This window comes from Artibeus jamaicensis, unplaced genomic scaffold, assembly GCF_021234435.1.
Source record: "Artibeus jamaicensis isolate MK-2021 breed Jamaican fruit bat unplaced genomic scaffold, CSHL_Jam_final contig_1015, whole genome shotgun sequence".
NCBI lineage: Eukaryota > Metazoa > Chordata > Mammalia > Chiroptera > Phyllostomidae > Artibeus > Artibeus jamaicensis.
In genome coordinates, this window is record NW_026521194.1 from 11,168,926 (window position 1) to 11,194,060 (window position 25,135).

At 40.3% G+C, this 25,135-nt stretch overlaps 1 protein-coding gene across 10 annotated transcripts in view; it reads left to right on the forward strand.

The window, feature by feature from the left end:
* Window positions 1-1,956: 1,956 nt before the first annotated feature.
* The window catches only part of FN1 (fibronectin 1), a 66,673-nt gene continuing 43,494 nt past the window's right edge, over window positions 1,957-25,135 (forward strand). For all 10 annotated transcript variants that reach the window (XM_037163563.2, XM_037163567.2, XM_037163568.2 and 7 more), the window contains exons 1-13: window positions 1,957-2,371; window positions 3,350-3,478; window positions 4,400-4,537; window positions 5,891-6,022; window positions 7,216-7,353; window positions 9,588-9,746; window positions 11,877-12,068; window positions 12,817-12,996; window positions 13,585-13,761; window positions 14,792-14,944; window positions 16,471-16,599; window positions 17,598-17,741; window positions 22,711-22,832. In XM_037163563.2, the coding sequence (XP_037019458.2) occupies window positions 2,230-2,371; window positions 3,350-3,478; window positions 4,400-4,537; window positions 5,891-6,022; window positions 7,216-7,353; window positions 9,588-9,746; window positions 11,877-12,068; window positions 12,817-12,996; window positions 13,585-13,761; window positions 14,792-14,944; window positions 16,471-16,599; window positions 17,598-17,741; window positions 22,711-22,832 (1,935 nt within the window). In that variant the 5' untranslated portion in view covers window positions 1,957-2,229. The remainder of the gene's footprint in view (window positions 2,372-3,349; window positions 3,479-4,399; window positions 4,538-5,890; window positions 6,023-7,215; window positions 7,354-9,587; window positions 9,747-11,876; window positions 12,069-12,816; window positions 12,997-13,584; window positions 13,762-14,791; window positions 14,945-16,470; window positions 16,600-17,597; window positions 17,742-22,710; window positions 22,833-25,135) is intronic.

Sequence of the window (25,135 nt, forward strand, 5' to 3'; positions counted from 1 at the left end):
TATATTATTCTAATATATTTTGAGTATAGTCAAATATGAAAGTCAAATATGAAAATATCATATTTTCATATTTTTGGTTGACAACATACTCTTCTAACCACTTATTTCCTTCCTTCAGAATCTGTGTTAAGAATGCTTTAGCTTCAGGTCTGTCTCGCTTACACCCTGATTTCCAGGTATCCTCAAGTCTGGAAAGAACACCATCTTCCCAGAAATGTATTAAGAATTCACAAGAATCTCTTTCATATTTGAAAGAGAAAACTGTTCAGTCAAGTGATGATGAAATATTTTTTAAAAAATCGTCTAACTTAGGACTCTAAATTTGGGGAAATCTGTCAACTTGAAATGTTGGTCACAAAAACTCAAGAAGGTATTTTACTCTACTGGTAGGAAACCGATATTTGCTGTTTTTAAGAAAATTCCCTGCATTAATTAAAACAAATCTTAGCTTTGTGTCTTTTATGTGTTAGGCATTTCATAGACCATACAGTTGGAATTACCCCATGGCAGTTACTGAAGGTGGAACTTTCGGAGCAAACAAGTACCTTCAGAAATAAACATATTGCTAGTAACTTTCATAGGTTTTTGAAGCAAACGGGAAGTCTGCACTACCAGGATCACTAGAAGGCAAAGCTTTAAGTTTGGGTCTCGATTTACTGCAGAAGGTCGTGGACTCCTCCTGTTGAAGAACTTGCAAAGCAAGAGTGACTTGTGTCTGTCTGAAAAAAAGACTAACTGGAAGAGTTGCTAAACGCCAGAAGCTTCTCAGATTCCGTCCGTGTCCAGCCTCTGAGTTGAGAGAAAGCAGGGGAAATCTTATATGGGAACTTGCCACATTCTTGGAGTAGATAATTGAAATGTAAAAAATCTGGCAGCCGGGTTGGGGGAGGGGAACTCTGTGACTAAACTGATGTCTACAAAAAGAAGATGTCAAATAATAGCAAGGAAGGGACTGTAGGAAGAAGGCAAGACTGGAAATGGTCTTTTCTTAGCTTTCAGTGATTCAAACAAGGTCTCCGCTTTGTGTGTAACGGGGACGGAGAACACGAGCAAAGGCAAGAAGGTCTTTCCACAGTCGGTCCAGCTTCCCCGTTCTCACTAGTTCCACTTTCAGTGGAAGGAGATATCCCATCCCCAGGAAAGGAAATATATATATATTCTTTAAAACAAACTGCTTTGTCCTTTCAAAAGAAACCTCGTTCTCTGAATTTCCCCCAGGTCCGCTGAGCGCCCCGCAGAACTCCTGATACTTAGCCGAAGCTCATTAAAGGACGGCTTTTCCCCCCGCTCCCAAGCCAGCCCCCCTCAGCACCCGGCAGGTACAGTGTCAGCGGGCGGGAGAAGCCTTGCACGGGGAGCTGCGAAGGCGCAGGAAAGTGAGTCCCCAGTCGATGTGCGTTAGACCAGGGGAAGGGAGCAGGAGGGAAGCCAGCCCCGCCCTGGGACTGCGAAGTCTGCATTCCTGCAGCTGCAAGGTGGTGGCTGCTTTCTGGTTTTGTCCTTCCCCCAAAATATACTCCAGTGAGCAGAGATTTTTTTTTTTTACGGAGATGACGAAATGTCCTACCCCCACCCAAAAAAGAAAAAGAAAAGGAAGCGGCGGGGAGGGGGTTGGAGGAGGACTCGCAACCCCTTCGCTCCACGTACCTCCAGCCCCTCCCTTTCTTCCCCATCTACCCTTTTCCACTCGCTTCCCATCCCTCCCCCCACCCATTCCCCAAAAAGTTGGACGACCGCAAAGGAAACCGAAAAAAGTTCTCCAGCCCCAGTCCTGGCGGGGGGATCAGCATCTCTTTTGTTCGCGGCGAACCCACAGGCCCCCTGACGTCACTGGGAGCCCCGGCCAATCGGCGCGCGGTTGCGGGCGGCCGCGGAGGGGAGGGGGCGGCGGGGCGGGGCGGTCCTCCCGGGCTCCCTGGGCCTCGCGGGGGGCGGGAGGGGACAGTCCCATATAAACCCCGGCTGTCCGGGCTCGGCCGCCCGCGCCGACTGCGCTGTCCAGGGGAGGGAAGGGAGTCCCAGGCGCGAGCCGGGACCTGCAGCCACAACTTTTCGCCCGTCCTCTCCTTCCCCACTGTCCCCTTCCCCGTCCCCTTCCCCATCCTCTGGCCCCTACCTTCTGTAAGGCGTCGGCCCCCCAGGAGTGAAGGAGTCCTTCCGCAGGTTTCGAAGAGAACCAGGTGGCAACTTGCCTCCTGGTGAGGGCGTCCCTCCCCGCACCGTCTCAAGATGCTCAGGGGTCCGGGTCTCGGGCTCCAGCTGCTGCTGGTTGGCTTGTCCCTGGGGACAACGGTGTCCGCCTGGAGGGGCAAGAGACAGGCGCAGCAAATCATTCAGCCCCAGTCCCCGGTGCCTGTCAGCCAAAGCAAGCGTGAGTATTGACTGCGGGCTGAAACTGGCTGGCTGTCGCAGGGATGGGACTGTAAAGCCAACTAAAGTTGTGGCTGAAGTTTTGCGCGCGCGCGCGTGGAGGCTGTGCACGCCTTAATGAGAGAAACCGGCTGTGGACACAAAAGACATTGGTTTAAGCAGGCTGGTTCTGAGGGCCTAGGATAAGATAATACTCGGGAGGACAGGGGCTCTGCGCTGTTCTGCTGTGCTCTTATCAACTCCACGCGTTCAGGTCGTCTTCCTGTGAATTCATCAAAGCTTTCCTTTAAAGAGGAAAATAATTCACGCCTTTAAATTTTTCATTTGAGTTTACTGTGGTCTTTCTTATTTTCCCTGTTACCAAATAGCTTGTTAAATATTTTCAAAATGGGGTGGGAAGAAGGCAGCTACAGAGCTGTGTTGCTCCTAACTTTGGAAGAGAGGTAATTTAGTTCATTTACATTGCCTCAGGGCCCCTCCGGACCCTTCTGGAAGAACGGAGATCAGATTGGAATTCCTATTCCAGTTTTCCAAAGACACACCCTCCCTTTGCCTTGGCTAAAGGGAAGTGCTTAAAGTTGCCCTCTTGCTTGCTACCCAAGAAAAAGCATAGAAGTTTCTTGCATATTTTAAAATGCAATTGTAGTTATCTGCTTTTCAAAATGTTTCCACTTCTTTGATGTAGACCCCTGGCCAGATGGAAATGACATCATTGTATAACATTTAGCTAAGTTAAAAAAAAAGGGGAGGGGAAGGGATACCTAAATATCTACGTGTACAAATTGTGGTTAACTCTTTAAATAACTAGTTTTACATTTTAATGGAACATTGCTTTTAATTCGCCTCATGTTCTGGAAATTAACTTATTTTTTCTATGTCTGTTGCTAGGCTTGTCAATTTAGTTGTGCAAGGAAATTCCATAATCTGGAAAAAGAGCGGCGGGTGCAAATGTAATAACTTTTTGTTCAATTATTTACAGCTGGTTGTTTTGACAATGGGAATCACTATCAGATAAACCAACAGTGGGAACGCACATACCTGGGCAATACCTTGGTTTGTACCTGTTATGGAGGGAGCCGAGGCTTTAACTGCGAGAGTAAACCTGAACGTAAGTGGTGGGAAGCCTGGTCGTTAGTGTCTTGTAGTAAGTAAATGGAGAAGCGATGCTTGTTAATTAAACTTAGCAAAAGTACATATACCATTTTTTCAATGGACCCATCATTTTCTCTTAAAAACATTTCATAACTGCTAATTTTGCTTTTCACATGTTACCTTTACCTTTTTATGCAAAAGAACAAATGTATTTCGAAGTTGTCCTAGAGTCTTCTTTTTGTGTAACTCTCCTAAGGTTTTGACAAGGAAATCAAAGATTGTGCATATTCTCCTTTCAAAACACTTACTTATAAGGTTTTAATTTATTAGAAAGTATTTTTAAATCTAAAATTATAAGATTATGGGCTAGAAAACATTTTGGGTATTATACTGTAAAGTGATTTTTTTTTACACAAAACCATTCATCGCTTCAAAGTTCTCATTCTCTAAGACCATTGATATATTTCCTTTAAATTATGGCAGCTTGCACAGAGAAGAAGCAGGGACGACGCTAAAGTGGAAATAGTAGGATTAACAAGTGACTGTGCCCGGTGGGGGTGGAGCTCTTCAAATTGTTTGCTTTTTATGTGGACCTTAGTTTGACTTTCTGAGTCAGAGATCTGAATCTGAAGTCCTTCCTTCCCCGTCTAGCCAGTCCTGAGGGTAGTGAGTGCTTCATATGGCTTTCTCCTGGGGCCTGAGACTCTTTCACAACGAATTCATTTACAGAAACTTAGGGCTTTTGTCAAAGGTCAAAAGTCAAAGCTTTATTAGAGCCTAAGCTACAATCTAGGTCTCCCACTTAACTTTTAAAAAACTTTTTGTTGTATTGTGTTGCTCATAAAATTGAGAAGTGAGTTCTCCTTTGGATGTGATTAGTGCAATAGGCAAGCTTTTACGTATGTGAGGCTCACATGGACTCTCCTTCTCCCCTCAGCTGAAGAGACTTGCTTTGACAAGTACACTGGGAACACTTACCGGGTGGGGGACACTTATGAGCGCCCTAAAGACTCCATGATCTGGGACTGTACCTGCATCGGGGCTGGGCGAAGAAGAATAAGCTGTACCATTGCAAGTAAGAAAGACATTCTGTACAATGATGCTCAAGTATCATAAATAAGAATTTCTCCATTACTGTCACTGTCATATTCTGTTATCAATGACTGGATAGTTTTAATTTGGGGATTTACTCACCCTAGGGGACCAGGTACTCTTATGTGGTCACCCAACTGGTTTCTGTGTTTCTGAAAGATGTCTCTGAGCACAGGTAGAACCAGTGTTTAGTCTGTGTTTGATTAAGTGTGTGTGTGTGTGTGTGTGTGTGTGTGTGTACATAGTCTAACCAAGTGGTTCTCCTGGGTAAGGTGTGTTTAAGGGAGTTGCCCGTTTTATATTACCTGGACATCTTCAAGCCAGACGATCATGTGATTACTCTAAAGTGATTGGGAAGATGGCTGTGAAGAGTGAACCTCCCATTGTGTGAACTGCTCTTACACCCGACACAAAGAGTCTGGTTTCTTTGTGACCAATAGTTTATATCCAGGAAGTGGATCTTCCTATTCCCAAGGATAATGTGGTAGCCTATCAGTGTTTCCAAGATACTTTGGGGACTGAGTGGACTCTCATCAATTTTAGTTCATTTAGCTGAGGTGCTCTTTCCAGTATGATTCATTGTGTTACAAATAGATTCTATTAACATAGCATTTAGTTTTTTTGATCCATCCTTTAAGTATAAATCACTTCAAAGACATCTGTCCAAAAGAACAAGTCAGTCAGTCCCCTGTGAATAGGCCCAACTGCTTTCCCCATTATTAATGTTAGAGTTTATCCAAATTTATTGTCAAATGCTAAGAGTCAATGGGCCACAGTGTTTACACTCTAGTGGATAGTTCAGCCTTTGGATGTGTTATCATGTTTAACAGCCTAGAAAAGTAACTGGATTTTCACATTTGATAAGTACACCTCTCTTTGCTTTCTGCCAAGATGACATTTCCAACCTAGGCTAAAATACAAACTCTCCCCACTCCCGAAAGCTGAAACACTATACCCAACATGGCTTTTTCATTGAGTTAGTCTCAGGCTCAACCTGCTGTGTCTGTGACGGGGCCATGCCTGCCAGCCTTTCTGTTCTGCTTCAGGACCCAATTTCCTGCGGTCCCTCTGGGGAGCCAGGATTTATGACCTCTTTCTTTGCCATTCAATTTTCTCTGTGGTTTCCCATTGTGTTTAAACAAAACATTTAATTGAATGACCCCAAGCGACCAGACCTGTTCCCCTTTTCCCCTGTCTCTGATGGGAAAGCTGTTCTCTGTATCTTTACTTTGGCTAATCTAAATACCTACTCTGGGTAGAACAGGACACCTATTCTTTCTTGTCTTAAATGTTTTCTCTCCCACTCTCTTTAACATTTTTTTTTAATCTTGAACAGACCGCTGCCACGAAGGGGGTCAGTCCTACAAGATCGGTGACACCTGGAGAAGGCCACATGAGACTGGTGGTTACATGCTAGAGTGTGTGTGTCTTGGTAACGGGAAAGGAGAATGGACCTGCAAGCCCATAGGTGTGTGGCTCTTACTGATGGGGGGGGTGGTGAGAGTGTACCAAGTGTTGGGTGGAACCAGACTCTTCTTGGACAAGTGGTCGGAGTTGCAATTTAAAAAAATGGTGAACTTGGAATCTTATTTTAAATAATGAAATATTTTAGCCCTGGCTGGTGTGGCTCAGTGGATGGAATGCTGGCCTGTGAACCAAAAGGTCACTGGTTTGATTCTCAGTCAGGGCACATGCCTGGGTTGTGGGCCAGGTCCCCAGTTGGGGGCGTGTGTGAGGCAATAGACAGATGTATCTCTCACACATCAATGTTTCTCTCCCTCTCTTCATCCCTCTGTTCCCCTGTTTTTAAAAATAAATAAAATAGTTTTAAAAATGATGAAATGTTTTATAATCCTTAGTTTTAAAGAATCAGATCAAAAAGTACTCACCTATATGTAAGTCTTACTTTTGTTTCAAAAGCACAAGATAGAATTGAAAGATTTAGAAAGTAATTTATTTTGTCTAACACCTAATGTCAGGTTTTCCTTGGCCAAGATATAAGTTATTTTAAAGGAAAAAGTGATATTTTTGACAATTTTATTAGAACACTGTAGACTGAAGCATAAAATTGTGTGTGTGCTGTCAAACCTTAGGGTTTTTTTTTTTAACCAAAATTGTTGAGTTTCTTTTGATCTCAAGCCTTAGTTGATTTTCTAGATACACATTTGAAATTTTCTATCTATTTTAATCTAGTTATTCTGTAATTCAGAGACTTTTATTTTCCTTTGTGTTGGGTTGTTTTGAATAGAAATCCAACTTTTGAGGGCTTTCTTGTCATTGTTTTAGGCATTCATAATTGGTCATTCATAATTAAATTGGAATTTCACACATTTAGTTTCCTCCAGACTGGATACCTACATGGATTCTTTTCTGTTAAAAATGCCGATGTGAAAAAGAATGGTACTGGCTGAAAATATATAGTCCATGCACTTATGCACTGACTAAGGGAACAGAGTTTCTGCCTGCCAACTCAACTTGAGCTGTCTTTCGCTTTGGTTACTATGTGCTTAGTTACAGGGCATGCCTTTCTTTGAACAGAGTACCACTTTAAAAAAATGTGGCTGGATTTTTGCTTACACACACACACTTTAAATTACAGGGAGACTGCACAGTTTGAAATAACTTTTTCCCTCCCTCTTTTGCGTCCACATTTTCCTGCAGCTGAGAAGTGTTTTGACCACGCTGCTGGGACTTCCTACGTTGTCGGGGAAACCTGGGAAAAGCCCTATCAAGGCTGGATGATGGTGGACTGCACCTGTCTGGGGGAAGGAAGTGGGCGCATCACCTGCACCTCTAGAAGTACGTGTCAGATGTTTGCGTTAAGATGAGTCCAGGTATTCTTTTCTGGATTCCCAGAGAGAATTGGGATGCAATGTCAGTTAGAATATGCCCAATACACCAACGTGCTTTGGTAGCTTTTGGGTGCCAGGAAAAATTCTACAACAAACTTATTCTGCTTCTTCAAAGAAGACTAAATTAAAAAAAAAATCTCAGTTCAATGAAGGTTGAGACTATCTGCTAAGAAAGAAACTTAATATTCATTTAAGGGCCCAATGGGTTGTGGACCTGAAGATGAGTTGCAGATGTTTGATCTACATTATTCCTGGGATAGTTTCAAAGTATTAAGAGCAAAGAAATCATTAAAATAACATGCAAAGGCACCTTTGGGTGCGTGGGTGTTGTTGGCATGAAATGGATCACAGTTCGAAAGCGTGAGGTTTCCTTTTATGTTCTACATCGAAATCATAAGCAGGAACGATGGGATTGGAAAGTGTTTATCCCACTGGTTGACATGATGTGCCTGCTATGAGGTTAAGGACAGTGTCTCTCACCCAAAGTCCTGACTAAGCTCAGCAGTGCTGAGAAGACACAGGCTTCTGCCAGCCCCCTGCTCCTTGTAAGGTGGCCTCAAGGCCTTACTTGCTGCCATAGGGGTTCCAGACTTCTTTTTTTTGTAAGTTCAAACTAATAGCAACTGCAGAGTTTATAGAAGCAAAATAGCCACTAACTATGCATGTTATAAATACATTTAAAATCAAATCTAAATATTTTGAACCTATTTTATTTATGTAGCTTAAAGTGTTTAACCATCTTAAAATGTGCATCATCCAGATTTGAATTCTTTGCTAACAAAAAAAATAAATCTCTCACAGAAAGTAATAACAGTTCTGACCAAATCTTTCCCAGGAACTTGATGGTTCATTAGATTTTTTTTTGCATTTGCAATGTTATTACGAACATCAGACTTCCGAGACCTTGGTGGTAATTTTTTTTTCTTTGTGGTAATGTTTTTAGCTTAAGACAAATGAAATGTCTGACTCAAATGCTTACCTATTACTTAAAACTCTTGTAATAGCAAGTTGGGAACAGCTACTCAAAGAAAAGTCACTTCTTTTATGAAATTTTTTAAGTCTCCTTTGTACAAAATGGTATAGGGATGCAAAAATAAATTGGGTGTTAGCTCAGCTTCCAAAGAGCACTTCGGGAGTATGTCAGGGAGGTGAGACAGGCTTGTGTAGCCATCTTTACAAAGTACTATATTAAGGCCTTCAAGGTGACTACTGAAAATAGGAGGTTCCAGGGAAGACAGTCTTTTCAGCTGAGGACTTGGGAAAAAGCTGTAGCCAGCCATAATACTTTCCTTTAGACCTCTGTTCTGGTGGGAGATTAGTGTGTGTGTGTGTGTGTGAGTTTGCATCAGCTGTCCCATTATTTTTCTCCTACCCAGTGCACTCATTTTCTGAGTCACGAACAAATCAAAGCCTCTGTATTCACATGGTAGCATATGGGCAAAGCCAGATTGTAACGGAAACAATCTATTTGCCAGACAATTGAACACATATCCTGATGGTAATTTGGTTATAGAATGTCATTTGACAGTAACAGTCCCACTTTTCCACATGGAGAGTTAGCACTGAGCAATTCAGGAAGCCGTTTTGTTAGTCATTTTAAATGGGTGTTTAGGGGAAAAGAGAACATATTAGTCCGAGAAGCTGGTGTCCCCTGAATTTTTTATCAAGCAGATGAAGAAAGAGATGCTGCTGTCTTTCTAGCTCCTTTGGGGCATCTCCCCAAGACCTTTTCAATCCTACTTGCCTCCTTACTGTTCCTAGTTTTCTAAACAAAGTCCCCTATGGAAGGGCAAGCCATAGAGAGCAATTACTGGGAGGGCCTGGGAAGGAAAGACAAGGCCGGTAGGAAACCAGAGAATGAATTTGGTCAAAAGAACATTGGGGAAACTCTAAAAAAACATTAATGAATGAAAGATGATGAAACAGGATTTTGGCAAACAGAGAAGGGGAACTAGATTAAACCAGCTCTCTTTCTGGTGGGACCAATGCAATCCCATCTTTTGGAGGTTTAACATGTGTGGAACCACAGCTGGGTGGAAATATCTCATAAAAAATCACTTACCGTGCTTTAAATTACTGTGTGTGTGTGTTAAAATACGCATGTATATTTGAAGTTTCAGTTGAGCACGAGCCCAGCTTGCCCTCACTTACGCCTATTTACACGCCTCCTCTCTGACACAGACAGATGCAACGACCAGGACACTAGGACCTCCTACAGAATCGGAGACACCTGGAGCAAGAAGGACAACCGGGGGAACCTGCTGCAGTGCCTCTGCACGGGCAATGGCAGAGGGGAGTGGAAGTGCGAACGGCATGCGTCCGTGCAGACCACCGCCACCCGTGAGGCTCAGGGCGACCAGGGTGGGGAGCAGGGTGGGGAGCGGGGCAGCAGTGCCAAAGATATGTCTGTGAGTCCCCCTTTCTCTTGACATGCCACTTAAGGGTGGCTTGCAGTGTCTCAGCTAGTAAGCTGAGTTCATTTATAGATTGTCTTTGAACCTTTATTCAATGTTAACTTTTAAATTACATGAAAATGAAGTAAAAATGGATCTTGGGGGGGAAGAGTTTTAGCCCCAAGAGATTAAATTGATGTTTAGAAAAAGGCTAGAATCATAAAATCTACACAATTTATCTACATATATAGGTATAGATACATATATTTATATGTGTACACATATAGTACACACATACGTAGACATGTATGTGCATTTTGAGTACCTAAAGTGCATTTTAATGGAAATGAAAGTTATGATGAGTTATATGATTAGTTGATTCTTGTGTTTGGTAAGGGGAAAAAAGTACATGTGTTCTATTTTGAAAATGGAATACATTTTCTTTGTCTGACATTTGGCTCTTTTTTAGTGGAACAATTTTTTACATGTGTTTCCATGCTCCAGGAAACCTTGTTGTATTCCCTAAAATAATGTGCAGTCATTTTCTTCATGTATTGGTATTAATGATTTGAGGGATTTACAGAGGCCCAGAGATGGGAATTAATGACACAGTATCTAAGTATTTTTTTACAAAGAACTTTTAATTATTTCTGGTATAAGAACGAGATCCTTGCATTGTAGCTTCTTTTGTAAGAATCAGAAGAGAGCAAACAATCAGTGGTGTGTACTTCTGTTATTATTCTTAATATGTTGGATTAAGTTTTCACTATGTAATGTGCTAGCCTTATTGCTTAGCCTCTTAGCAATCAGTCATTTACCTAAACATCTTAATTATTTGCTTGGGTGTTTTTCCTTTTGATGAGTTTTCATGTTACTCTGAGCACTTATGAAGGTGAACAAGATTAGATTTGATATTACCTTTGAGTTATTTGATTATTATCAGTAAAATGGCTAACCCAAAAAAGAAATAATTACAAATATCAATGTACTAAAGGGTTTAATTTAAATAGGTAGTCAAGGTTACATAGGGGAAGCATTTGATAAATGTTACCTATATTATTAATATTATTAGTATTAAATGGAACCTACTCTGACAGGATCTTTATGTCCACTTGCACTGTGACCCTCACAGGTCGGGTGTATGAGTGCAGATGCCTTATGTCCCCAGTATGTGTGATCTTGGAAACCATGGTCTGTGGACTGTCTTTGGCAGGGAGATGCTGACGTCAGTCTACCAGTTAGTTGTTCTAGCATCAGTTCGGGCTCTGCCCCACTGGGGGCCTGGCCTTCAGGAGAATAGATTTCCAAAAATTTAAAGAAAAGATCTACACACTCTATTGTGTCATCTTGAAAAGGAAGGTATTTTAAGAGAATTGATTGGTTTGAGAAAAAAACACAACCCATTCACAGATAATCCTAAGAAAATGTGGAAGTTAGGGCGACCTCTAGAGAATCCACATGGCAACACAGGGCATGCCCTGAAGAGCCCGTAGTCACGCAGAGGACAAGGGGTCTGCTGCAGAGTGGCAGGAACTTCTCAAAACAAGGTGAGAAAGAGAAGTGCCCAGGTATATTGGGCTTACAGAAGCTGCCGAGAGGAGGAGCGAAGTAGATCGTTCCAGGTGAAGAGAAGAGGATGAGGACAGCACAGGGCACATCAGGGAATGATGAGTAAGTAGTTAAGTGAGACAAGGCACAGAGCGAGGAAGTGGTCAGAAGTGAGCTGGAAGTTCATGTGAAGAGCTGTGAAATCATGGACTATGAGCTGCCTGGAGGAGGGGGGGAGCTGTTGAAGGTACCTGCTCTGTCGAGTGGGGAAATAATGCCTGTGATTTGGAAATAATAATCCCTGTAGCTCCCAATGAGCTGGTAGGTAGAGACGATTTGGTAGACTTTGTGGATTATTTCCTAGGCTGAGTGCAAAAATAATGGAGAATGGGAGGAGCATTTCTTCGTAGTTTCAGGTCAGTAACCACATGGATTGCAGACTGAGCTGTACCGGACCCCAAAGATCCCAACTTCAGGAAATAGTTATTTTCTCTGGTCCAGCTTTGTGATTTTTCTCTCATGTCCTCAGGATCAGGCACTGTCACAGATGTCCAAATGGCCATTTTCCAGCCTCAGACGAACCCCCAGCCTGTTCCATATGGTCACTGCATCACAGACAGTGGTGTGGTCTACTCGGTGGGGATGCAGTGGCTGAAGACACAAGGAAATAAGCAGATGCTGTGCACTTGCCTGGGCAATGGAGTCAGCTGCCAAGAGACAGGTATGCATTATCTTTTCCAAAAAGTGGCATTGATACCTTTTTTAGTATTTAGTTTTTGAAAGGCAATACATTCATTTTCCAAAAAGTGTAAGACAATAAAACAAACATGAAAAGGTTATAGTTTATCCTTAGTGATAACAATCAGGATTGACACTTGATATTTTCTTCCACTCTTTTAAATCCATGTATTTTCTTTTCTGTAGTGAAGATTAGACTGCTCTGTATTATCTTTATTTGCTTAAAGTGTTGTCACAAAAGGGTTGCTCTCTGAATAACTGACCATCCATATTTTATACTCCAAATCTCAAATTGCTGGGGCTTTGTAAACTTCTTTTAACAGCCCAATGCCTCTCTTCCGGCCTACGAAAGTGGTAGTTAGTAATTATAGCAATAATAATTGGTGCACTTGACTTTTCCCCTGGAATAGTCTCATGTGTTAATACTTATGCCACCAACAGAATCATGCATATTCCTCCAGTATCCTTTGAGCAGCATTTTTAATTAACCTGTGTTAATATAGCTGTACAAGTGGGGAAACTGAGGCATGGTAATAGAGGTGGTAGCAAAGGATGTCAGCAGAGAAACGTAAGTGTTGCTTTGTCGACTTGCTGAGTAATTCATTTTTGGTTGAACTTGGCCAGATGGTCATCTCTCTGTTGTACAAGCTCAGTCTCCCATTTAAGGTATAGCAGCTACCAGGGGCATAAATGCAGCTCTATTTACCAAGACCATTTTGTTTTGCTTGTAGCTGTAATGCAAACTTATGGTGGCAATTCAAACGGGGAGCCATGTGTCTTGCCATTCACCTACAACGGCAGGACTTTCTACTCCTGCACCAGTGAAGGGCGACAGGATGGCCATCTCTGGTGCAGCACGACTTCCAATTATGAACAAGACCAGAAATATTCTTTCTGTACAGACCATACTGGTGAGTGTCCCCAGGGGGAAACCCGCAGTGAGAAAGACCCATTTCTCATGCCCTGTTTTTATCAGTCAGCAATCCAGCCATTAATCTTGAGGCTGCACAGGAAGTATCACTTTTCTGTAGTCCAGACCCAAGAAACATGGTGCTGATTTAACAGCTGAAGATCCTTCCGTGGTCCCCAGTCCTCTTGAAAAATGACACCAAGGGCAAAGGCTGCCAGTTCATTTATTCCTGACACATTGGGATTATGATGGGATTAAAGATACTTGAATGTTAAAACCAGCAGGTAATCCCACAGGGCTGAAGAATAAAGAGGATGGATGACTGTTTCTGCTTCTCTTCTGGTTGCAACTGTTTTTTCAAAGTGACCATTTGCTTTTTTTTTTATGGGAAAAGTCAGAGTGAAAATGAAGGTGAACTACACTAAGGAAGCTTAGAACTATATTATCAGACATCTTTTATTCGTACACAGACTGGAGATGAGCTGCAGAAGCTGGGCTGTCTCAGAACCTTTCCGTAGTCATTCCCTGCTGTACATTGGAAAGCTCTGGGATAATGTTTTTCTTCCTATTTGTGTATTGTTCTGGGCAGTGTTGATTCAAACTCGAGGTGGAAATTCCAACGGCGCCTTGTGCCACTTCCCCTTCCTATTCAACAACCACAACTACACTGACTGTACTTCTGAGGGCAGGAGAGACAACATGAAATGGTGCGGAACCACGCAGAACTATGACGCCGACCAGAAGTTTGGATTCTGCCCCATGGCTGGTAAGATGAAGCCCTTATGGAGTGAGACAGAACGGTGTCCACCTTACTCCTACTTTACCCATGAAGACTTAATTTTGAGATTGCAAAACAATTTTGTGATATAACACATACATATGAATTATATAGTTATTTATATAATTTAAAAAACCATAGGTATAATTTAGAATCTAAAAATATAAATGAAGTAAAAAGACTCTTTAAAATGTCTGGACATTTAAATTGGGCACAAATATGTCTTTTGTAAAGAGCACACAACTGAGTAGCTTGAAATATTTCAAATGTAACTGCCTGTGACAGCCACAGACCTACAGTATCTACATGTGATTTTGGATTCACGGGCGTGAGGTCTATCACTTACTCAATACCAACATGACAAAAACCATGTTTCCTGACCAGTAAGGGATCTTTTCTCTGAAGGAGGGGTGAGGGCCCTAGTTTCTATGAATGGAGAAAGGGGAACCAATACCTTTTATTTGCTTTCAAATCTCAAGAACCTCATAACTACATTTGATTTTCCAGTTGTAGAATCAAGAACCTGTACACTATACTGTCAAGTGGGATTATGAAACAACAAAATATAAGGAAAAAACAACTTAGGCTCACTTTTGTTTTTCTCATTTCAACCCAAGAGAATGTTGGATTTCGAAGAAAGACACACTGGAGCTTACAGTTCTATCCTCATGCCCATAGGTTCCCTTTAAGTTAGAATAAACTGGAACGGTAGTCCAACTCAACTTCTAGAATAATGCAAACCCTTCGTGTGAATGTGTAGCTATCATCATGGTTTGACATCCCCTAACCTTTCCTATAACTACTTCCTACAACATACCTCATCTCTGAACTATGCTTTCCTCTCTGGCACTCAAGACCATTCATCTACAGAGCAGCCCTGAGATTTCTTTGAGGCACATGAGGTTCTTTCCGAGTGAAAGTTCTTCGGATACCAAATCGGACTGAGAATTCTGCCTATGCTTTATGACCTCATGACCATTTCTTATCAAGCATGCATTTCCCATCCATTTCTAAACAGCCCATGAAGAAATCTGTACAACCAAAGAAGGGGTCATGTATCGCATTGGAGACCAGTGGGATAAGCAGCATGACATGGGGCACATGATGAGGTGCACATGCGTGGGGAATGGCCGTGGGGAATGGACTTGTGTCGCCTACTCCCGGCTCCGAGGTATGCTTGCCAACGCCTGAAAACATTTGAGAGGACAAAGGGCACAGAGAGGGAGACTTTGATGTGAAAACTTGTACTTAGCCAGAAGTAGGAGAAAACACGCAATACCATTCCATGGAGTCTACTGTGCTGGATAAGTTTCACATGTCAGACAGCCAGTTAGGAAAAGCTGGCCCAGCAGTTCTTAAACTGTGTTGTGAAACATTTCCAGGATGTGAAACGTGGGCTGAGCCAAAACGATGACTTCAAAGGCTAGAACACCATCATTTGATCCTTTAGTGTTTGGTTGTACCGTCAGATTCTTGTCTAGAAAAGTCTGAGTAATTTCTGTGCAGAAAAGAGACTTTGCTCTTCTAAAATCAGATCCTTGCAGATCCAGATTTAAGGAGACAAATACATAGAGGCACCAGTTTATTTTGTCCAGATCAGTGTTTCCCCTTTAGACCCAGGTATAGAATATGGGGATATTGATTTATTACATCTGTTTTAGTTTTTCTCTTTGTTTCATTTGGAAATTAAAATATAGGTAGAACTCTGAGCTAATAAATAGTTTGTGGAGCCTGGTGTGCTGTCACTGGCCTGAATTTGTTCACTTTTGGTAGGAAACATTTTTGTGTGTTCAGCGGGTAACACGATCCAGGAGCAGTGAGAATTACATACTCTGCTGCTGTGAAAGAGACCCAAGTAGGAAGGAAAGCAAACCGACTCCGCATGTACAGGAAGGAACTGTGGGAAGGAACTGAGATCCAAAGAGAGGCAGGGATTTTCTCAGGACCTCTCAGGGAACAGAGTTTGCATATGTTTTTTTAACTTTATGAATGCTATAGATATGATTTTTATTTCCCAAAGCCCATTATCTCCCCACCCCCACCATTCTAGATATCAGACCATCACACCATGCTGGCTGCTGTATATGAGTAGGTTTAATCTTCCTCCCATTTATTGTAGCAAGCAGAGATTTAAAGGACATTATCAACTAAGCCAGAACTTTTCCAAAAGTAAAACACATATTTGTTCAAAAATTGCCTTCTACAAAAAGGTATATTTTACCACATTCTTCAGTGGTATCTACTTTGACCATCATTTATAATTTTATAACAGAGAGACTTTTTGTGAGTGCAGAAGTTGTATTACTAACTGAGCTTTGAAAGGTGTTTATTCTATGCCAGTAGAAAAGTTATTTTATTTTTAAATATTTTATTTATTGTTAGAGAGAGGGGAAGGAGAAAGAGAGAGAGAGAAACAGCAACGTGTGGTTGCCTCTCACACTCTCACACACCCCTTACTGTGGACCTGGCCCACAACCCAGGCATGTGCCCTGACTGGGAATTGAACCTACGACCCTTTGGTTCACAGTCCAGCACTCAATCCACTGAGAAATGCCAGTCAGGGCTAGAAAAGTAATTTTAATGGGAGGTCTTGATAATTTAATGGAAAGAACTGTGTGTTTTGAAAAGCATAGGGATTTTTTTTTTGGTTTGGTTTGTTTCAAAAGTTCTCCCCCCGTCCCACTCTTTCCTAAATAGATCAATGCATTGTCGACGACATTACTTACAACGTGAATGACACATTTCATAAGCGCCATGAAGAGGGACACATGCTGAATTGTACCTGCTTCGGCCAGGGCCGGGGTCGATGGAAGTGTGACCCCATCGGTGAGTAGTCAGGCCTGTCCAGATGGATCTGGTCCCTGAGAATAGTTAGCAAGTTTCAGATAAGGAGAGCTGTTTGATATTATTACATGATTGAAGCTGGATTGAGACTTTCATCAAAGAGCTTTGCAAAATCTTTCCTCTAACCATGGACCCATATATAATCTTGATATTGGCAGTCATCTATTTTCACTAAATTTGGTGACAAATACAGTTTTCTTTCAATTAAATGTAATTTGTTCTTTGGTTCTGAAGCATACAGATAGTTCATGTTATGCAAGAGAACTTTCCTTTGCTGACTTTGCAGTAACTTGAGCAAATGATGATGCCAGTAAATACCTCTCTCCAAATACTTTATTTTTTTGGATTGCCCTTTACAATAGATCTAAGCAAATAGTGAAGGTTGAGCCTCCAAAGAGCTGTGTTACCAGCTTCAAGGTAACCCATTGATGCTCCTTTACTAAAAGAGACAGGGTGCTCACTAGGAAAACAAACCCATCAGGTACTCGAGTTTGTTTGACCCGGGATTGCCAAAGCCGAGAGAGAAGCCTGGCAGGTTTCTTAGAAACTGCTCAGCATGTATTCACAATGACAATCTAGCTCATTCATTTACATGTAAAATTAAATCTGCCCAATTTTGAGAAAGCATATAAAGTGATATTTTGTCCTTGTTATTCAAATGGTAAAACAGTTATAATATGGGTAACCTATAGCACTTTATTTTCTCAAATTCATATTCAGCATATTGATATATACTGAATCTAAATCTTAAAACTTTTATTTAGAAATATTGTTCTTTTGGAAAACTAAGTATTTCTCCCAATGCATTTTTTACTGCTCATTGTTCTATACAGTAAAAGAATGGTTTTTTAACCTCCTATATTTGTAAAGACAGTTGTAAGTTTCTGTTAAAACTAAGAATGAATTCTCTAGCACCCTGAAATTACATTTGTAGCTTTAAGTGTTTGAGGCTGCTTAACCTTTACTTGTATATATTTTAGACCAGTGTCAAGATTCAGAAACGCGAACATTTTATCAAATTGGAGACTCGTGGGAGAAGTACGTGCATGGTGTCAGGTACCAGTGCTACTGCTATGGCCGTGGCATTGGGGAGTGGCATTGCCAGCCCTTACAGACCTACCCGGGTAAGTAACTCTATGCTTGCCCAGTGAGAATTATAGACAAGCTTAGAAAAACAGGAAGGGCAGCATCAGTGTCTGATTCCTAATACTCGGATGCCTAAGTTGGAATGTCCTTCATGACCATCTTTTTCTTTTATCGCCATCTAATAATCAATAGGATTTTTGACTAAAAGCATTTGCCTTTCTCCTCAATCAAGTAAAAGGTGCAGAAGGCTGTGAAAATGTGCTTGAATGTAATTTGTTTCTTAGAACATTCCATTAAATTAAAACACTGGCTGATTTCATCTCACACCTGGGAATAGAAACCATCTAGTGAGCTATGCTAAGAGTGAAGGGTTAGAGTTTTGTGTTATGGTTCTTAGCAGAGAAGCCATATAGAGAAATGACATGAAATGCAGTACAGGGTACGGGTTCCTTTGGTTTTCCCTCCAGGCTGCTTTTTCGTCAAAGTTTTCATTTGTTTGATCAGTTGGTGTGTGAAACAAAGTACTCTGGGTCAAGAATTGAGTAACTGGTCAGTTCTCCACCCACGCAGTTCAAATACTCTGAAATGTTTGTTGCTGGGGCTTTTTCAGGTCACAGGGCATAATTAAAATGAATTAGTAATGGCCTTACTGATTTATTTTTTTTAATTGAATTTAAGTTCCACTGAGTGATTAATTATTAAAAAAAGGGTTGAATGATAAAAGTCTAATTTTTAGGCATCAATTATTTGAGCAAATACTGGAGTACAAAGCTTCCGAGGCTTCCGTTAACTTTAGACTTAAAACACGGCCTACGTTCAGAAATAAAAAGGAAAGATTTGTCAGGGCCTCAGAATCTGCGTGTGACAGAAATGAAGATTAAGTTCACTAAGTCCCTCCATAATGTGATAAGAAATTTGCTATCCTAGATAACAAGATATGAGACAGTTTGGTCGAAGGCAGAATTCAGCGAGGCATGGGCTCAAGTTCTGTCTCTGCTTCTAGAGAGATGCATGTGAAGCTTCACTCACTCTACAGATGAAGTTTCTCCATCTATAAAGTGGAGAGATCGTAGCTGCTTACTTTACTCTTCACATTCTTTCCAGCCCTAACAGACTGACAATATGATCCTGAGTACTGCCCAGGTACACTCTTCCCACGACCTTGGAAGAGGTCCTGCACTCCTCAAGCCTTATTAGCCATGGTCGGGCTTATCAGGGTGACTTTGCTTTACGCAGGTTCCCAGCACAGATCGACCTGGCTCTAAACTGAATTTCATGGTGAATTTGGGTATAAGAATCATTTGAAAATTTTTTTTATTTCGTAATTTTTAAAACTGTGGTTGCAGAATTACCATATGTTCAGAAAATATAATTGTGCTTTTTTTCTTAATTATGCAGTCAGAGGACAGAAACTTCTAAGTTGATCATACTTTCCAGTTTCTATGTATGCGATTGCTATTGGAGTGGTGTGACAATCTACTGAAAGTGATTTTCTTCTCACTGATTTTGAGAGAACATTTTGTCTTTGGAAAGAAGCTGGTTCACGTAGCTGCTGGCTGGAAGCATTTCCATGGACATGTCAGAGGAGGAGCTTAGATGGGAAGGAATCCTTCTGTGCTGGACTCTTTACGTGTGATCTTGTTCCTAGTCTTTGGAAAGATTAACAGTCCAGCCCATTGAATGTAGAGAGATTTAGGGGAGAGGGGATTGGTGGGTCTCCTCAGCACACAGCTTGTCTGAGTGGCCTATTTTCTCAGTAATTTGTGCTTCACACGAGGGTTCTAAGAGTAGTGGGGGCTGGGGGGGGGCGGAGAAGAAAGGGTAAACAGGTTACAGATAGATTGTCTCTGAGCCTTGGCCTGTCTCTCCCTCCAGCAGAGGATTTGTTGAGTTGTTCAAACCAACAGAAGATAAGAGGCATTCGGTTTGTCAATAAACAACTAGGAAGGCCCAGAGCTCAGCAAACTAAATAGAGAAAAAAAAAGGACTGAGTCGCAAACCCATAAATGTTTAACTTCTCCAGGGTCAGCTTTACTGGAAATTACTCATTTTGACTTTATTTTTAACTGGATTTTAAAGGACAGACTTGTATCATATCTTTATTTAACTATTTTACCGTTAGCCTGATCATACTGGGTAAGAGAGGGAGTAAAGTTTTCGAAACAGTGAGTAATTGTTCATGTAGGTTAATCTAAAAAGTTTTGCCTACTCACCAATTTTGAAAGGATGATCAAAATTTTAAATCCAAATAATGCAAATGATGCCAGAATTTTCAGATTTTTGGTTTTCCCATCATACGTGGAGTAAGGTAGAGCATAGCGATAAGCAGAATTTAATTGACCTTAGAAATAATGTACAGGTAAAGTCTCTACTTCCTGGACAAATGCATGACCTCCCTTTGGAGTGCAGTGCAGTTCTCGTACAGGTGAGCTCTGGCACAAGCCTAACATTGAGAGCACAGACCTTCAAACCAGGGCTCGAAGTTTTAGAAAGAAAAGAAACTTCTGTAGGTTTGCTCCATCACTTTATTGCCCTCTTGGTAGCTGTGGAAGCGTGATTGGACATCAGGGTGGGCAGTGAAGGTCATTTGTGTTGCCTTTCTAAAAGTTTGTTTTAATAGACATTTAACCATCATAAACTTTTTAAAATTAAAGACTGTTTTTCTCAGGGAAGTGTTAGGTTCCCAGCAAAACTGAAAGGAAGGTTTTTCTTAAACTTCCTATCTCCACACATGGGTAGCCTATCAATACCTTCACCAGAAGGGTGCATTTGCCAGTAGGTGGACTTACGTGGAAACACCATTGTCACCTGCAGTCTGCGGTTAACATTAGGGATGGTCCTTGGTGTTGTGTATTCTATGGCATCATACACTGTTTGCCCTCAACATTATGATCACCAAACTAAGTAAAACTAAATAAATTAAGCATCTCTTTATCTGCGGAAATTATAGTAGGATTTCTTTAAAGGATCAGTATTCAAACAACTGTATGCCAATTATTGTAAATAATTTAAGAACACGATTCCTGTGTTGACTGATTTACATGGAAGTAGTACTTTAAATCATTACATCTTTGATATTTTGCTTCAGTTTTTTAAATTTAAATTTTATTTTTATCTTCACCTAAGCATTTGCTTATTGATTTTAGAGAGAGGGAAAGGGAGGGAGAAAGAAAGGGGGAGAGAACATTGACTAGTTGCCTCTTATACCCACCCCACCTGGGACCTAACCTGAAACCTGGGCATGTGCCCTGACAGGGAATCAAACCTGTGACCTCTTGGTTTGTAGGATGATGCTCCAGCCAGCTGAGCCACACCAGCCAGGGCTCAATGTATATCTTTAAAAACGTATCTACATTGGAGAGAAGCTTCATGAACAGCAAGGGTAACTGAAAGAGGGTCATGGCATTGACTTCTGTCAACTGATTAAAACAAAGATCCTTTCGTGTTCTGGGAAATATGTACTACTTTAGAAGGACAAATGAGAATTTTGTACATGAATTTTGGAAATCATGTGGCTTAGAAATAGTTACATTAAATGAATGCAAGATTCAAAAAGTATTTGTTAGTCTTCAGTCAACTTGAATTATTCCCAGTGTGAAAGTGAATATATTATTCTAGAACTTTTGTGTCTATACAGCTTTGCAAATTATGTACTTTTTCTGCTAGAGAAAACTTTATTTTCAAAGAGAATTTAACAGCAAAGATAATGAGTTTGAAAATCAATGTAGTGTTTTCTAAGAGCTGTCAGAAAATCTTAATCTGTTAATATCACGAAGTGTTTTTTTAAACATAGAATTTTGCTCTGTTTGACAGAGTTGCCTGTTAGAAATTCTTGAAAAGGTTATTATAAGAAATTTTATTGTTATTTCTAGTAAGTTGAATGTTGATTGACATAAAAAGACAGAGTTTAGGGAAAAAATAGTGTTATGTTTTGCTAGCATAAATTATTCAGTTATTCTTTATTTTGAATTGAATCTACACCATTAAGAAATTAATTCTACTTCCCTTATTTTCATTTTAAAAAGAACTAAAACCATACTTTATATCAATATGTGGAAATACTAAATAAATTTAATGTATCCAGCAAAATGTCATTTTAGTTGATAACTGCTTTAGAAAGAAAAATTTCTCTTAATAATTTGACCAGGCCCTGGTCAGGTAGCTCAGTTGGTTGGACCGTCATCCTGATAAATCAAGGTTGCAGGTTCAATCCTCAGTCAGGGTCAGAACACATGCAAGAATCAACCAATGAATATGTAAATAAGCGGAACAACAAATCAGTCTCTCTCTCTCTCTCTCTCTCTCACAACCTCATTCTTAATCTCTCTTTCTCTCAAAATCAATAAAAAATAATAATTTGACCAAATATAGTATGATTTTTAGAATAAACTTACCACATAAAAATAAAGTAACTTTTCCCCCCCAAATGATGATTAAACTGATGAGAAGTAAAACTGTCTTTAACTAACACTCATGTCTATTTGTCTAAGAGTCTACCCTATTTAGAAATATATTTGTTTTACATCATGTCGTGTGGGCTTTGGAATGTTGTTTTCTTCTTAGGTGGTAGATTCATTCCTGATGCAAGCTTCCCCAAACCACAGTTTGCTTCAAAGAAGCTAAATATAATAAATAAATGAAATGTATAGTCAATATTACATTATTTGTGTTATGATAGTCTCACATTTTCTTATAATTCTTACTTGGAAAATGGAGAAGAAAGTAAGCTAAGGCATTTTTTTTAAATGCACTTATTTTATTTTTTAAAAAATGTGAAAGTTCTATTGGCAGTTCTCAGGATAAACAATAATTTATCTGCTAAAAAAGGAATTTGTTGTACTGATTTCCAATGTCAATGTGTAAAAGCCTGATTCCAGAAAATTCTTACTATATTCACACTTCGTGGTAAGCAACACTTTCTTTAATGATGGCCTTCCACGTGCAGTAAATCTCGAGTTGTAGTGAGCGAATACTCAAGATAAGCATATCTCCCACTTTCATTGACAGGCACCTCCGGTCCCGTCCAAGTCATCATCACGGAGACCCCCGGGCACCCCAACTCGCACCCCATCCAGTGGAATGCCCCAGAACCCTCCCACATTACCAACTACATCCTCAGGTGGAAGCCTGTGAGTATCCATCCAGAGACCGGACACTGAGTCTCCCGAAATGAACAAATTCTCAATTTTTTTTTTCAGTTTTTGAGCCAATAGATTTTCATTATCCACATCACATTAATATTTATTTGATGACAAGACAATGTGAGCAATCAATTGACATACAGATTTAGCTTTTTATGGTGTTTAGAAAAATTTAGTTCTTTATGTTAGAAAGATCTCAGCAAGGACTTAGAAATGATGATGCTTAAAATTATTCTCCCCCCACATAGGAAGAGAAGCTAAAGTTTTCATATGTTTTACCACTCCATCAAAAGGAAAGAAAAATTGTTGGCATCATTTTCATCATTTGGGAAAAAATAGCCAAATTAATATTTTTTTCTTTTTGCTTACTTTATAAGTGGTCATTTCTTAAAAACTGACTTTTGACCCTCTGTGCAGTTATTTAGATAGAAGGGGAAAATGCTGAGAGGGAGTATAGATGAGGGATGATTGTTTATTTAAAGAATGAATGGTAATTTCCTCGTAAGAAATGTCTCAAAGTTGAAGAATCACAACTAGGAGGATGTTGACCCTCCAAGCTCTAGTTTCTCCTGCCCTCTCACACGTGCCCTGCTAAATCTCCAAAATTCTTGACTCAGAGTTTGAGAAACATTATTTTAAACACTGGAGAAAAATGTCTGTTTTTAATCACAACTACTGAATTCTAGCAATTAAAAAATATGAAATAAAACAAACCATTTGACCATCTCATGCAGTTGTATTTTAAGCTCTCCAGGAAAAAGTTCAAACTGTTGTAATCATTCTTTTTCTTCTTTCCTCTCACTTGAAAAGAGCCATTCGTAGAACTTTGTGTCTAATGATGTCAGTCGACTGTATCAATGTTTTCTTCGTTCTATGATACCGTTTTGTCTCATCTTCTCATCTCATCACTAATTTTATTTGCTATAATCTTAACCTTGCAGTATTGTGTGAAATCTCTGTAATAAGAGACATTTACAGGTAAATATAAAATGTACATTAAATTATAATGTTTTCAAAGGGTAGAAATAATGAATTTGTTTTAGATTTTTAAAAAATATTTTATTTATTTCTTTTCAGAGAGAGGGGAAGGGAAGGAGAAAGAGAGGGAGAGAGAAACATCAATGTGTGGTTGCCTCTCATGTGTCCCCCACTGGGAACTGGCCTGCAACCCAGGCATGTGCCCTGACTGGGAACCGAACCACGATCGCATGGTTTGCAGGCCTGAGCTCAATCCACTGAGCCACACCAGCCAGGGCTAGATTTTTAACAACTAAAAAATTCCAGGCTTATTGACACCTCTGAGCTGGGTCTCTTCGTCCAGCCCCGAGGACATGCTGTTGTTTACAGCTTATTTCTCCCATTTATAATGTTAGTAAGTGTTAAATACTCATCCACTCTCAAAATCGTTTTTCAGGTTCTTCTTGAAGGTGTGTCCCCCAAGAGTTTACTGTCTAGTATTTTATTCTGATAGCTAACTAAAAAAAGTTCACATTGAATAAAAGAAATCTGAGCTAATTGTAGTGATTAATTTTAATTTTTTGCACAGTGTATTTAAAATTTAAATTTAAAAAAAGTGACAGCATCACTTTTATTTACTCCAAAAATATAAATGGACACCAAAATATTTGAATTATTGAAACTGGTGGACTGGATATTTTAAGAGAATCAATGGTCTTAAAAATGTGTTTTGACTTATATTAGTCTAGAATATTTACCACTTAAGAGGATCTCATCCGGTCTAAAGTAAGGGCATTTCTTTTCCACACACTTTATTGCAAGGAGTTGTGTGATCTATGACATATGAGTGAAGTTGGATGGGATGTGAAATGCAGGGTGCGGGCAAAAAGTAAATAAACCGAAATCACATACTTTTGCGGTCTTGCCCACAGTTGGTCACCACTTCTGATGGGCTAGTTTGCATCCAAGAATGAGCCTTCTCAGGAACTAGGAACTGACTCATGAAGCGATGCTATGTCTTTGACTGTTTCTGCAAGGACAGCAACTTGCATTGTGACCCATCAAGGGAACAACAGAATGTATGGCTTTCCCCACTTCAGAGAGGGATATATATAGATGTATCTATATATGTCTGTTAATTGTAGAAATGAAAAAGTTGGGAGAGGCAAAACAGGTTCATCATCTTGCGGCAGTGATACTCAATAATTCATCTGGCAAGAAGGGAGGTGCTTAGCACCTGCGACTGTAACCTTGAGCATGCCACAGAACTCTGTTTCTGCACCTGCAAAAGCAAGGTCAATACTATCATTAACTTGAAGGAACGGAGTTGCAGA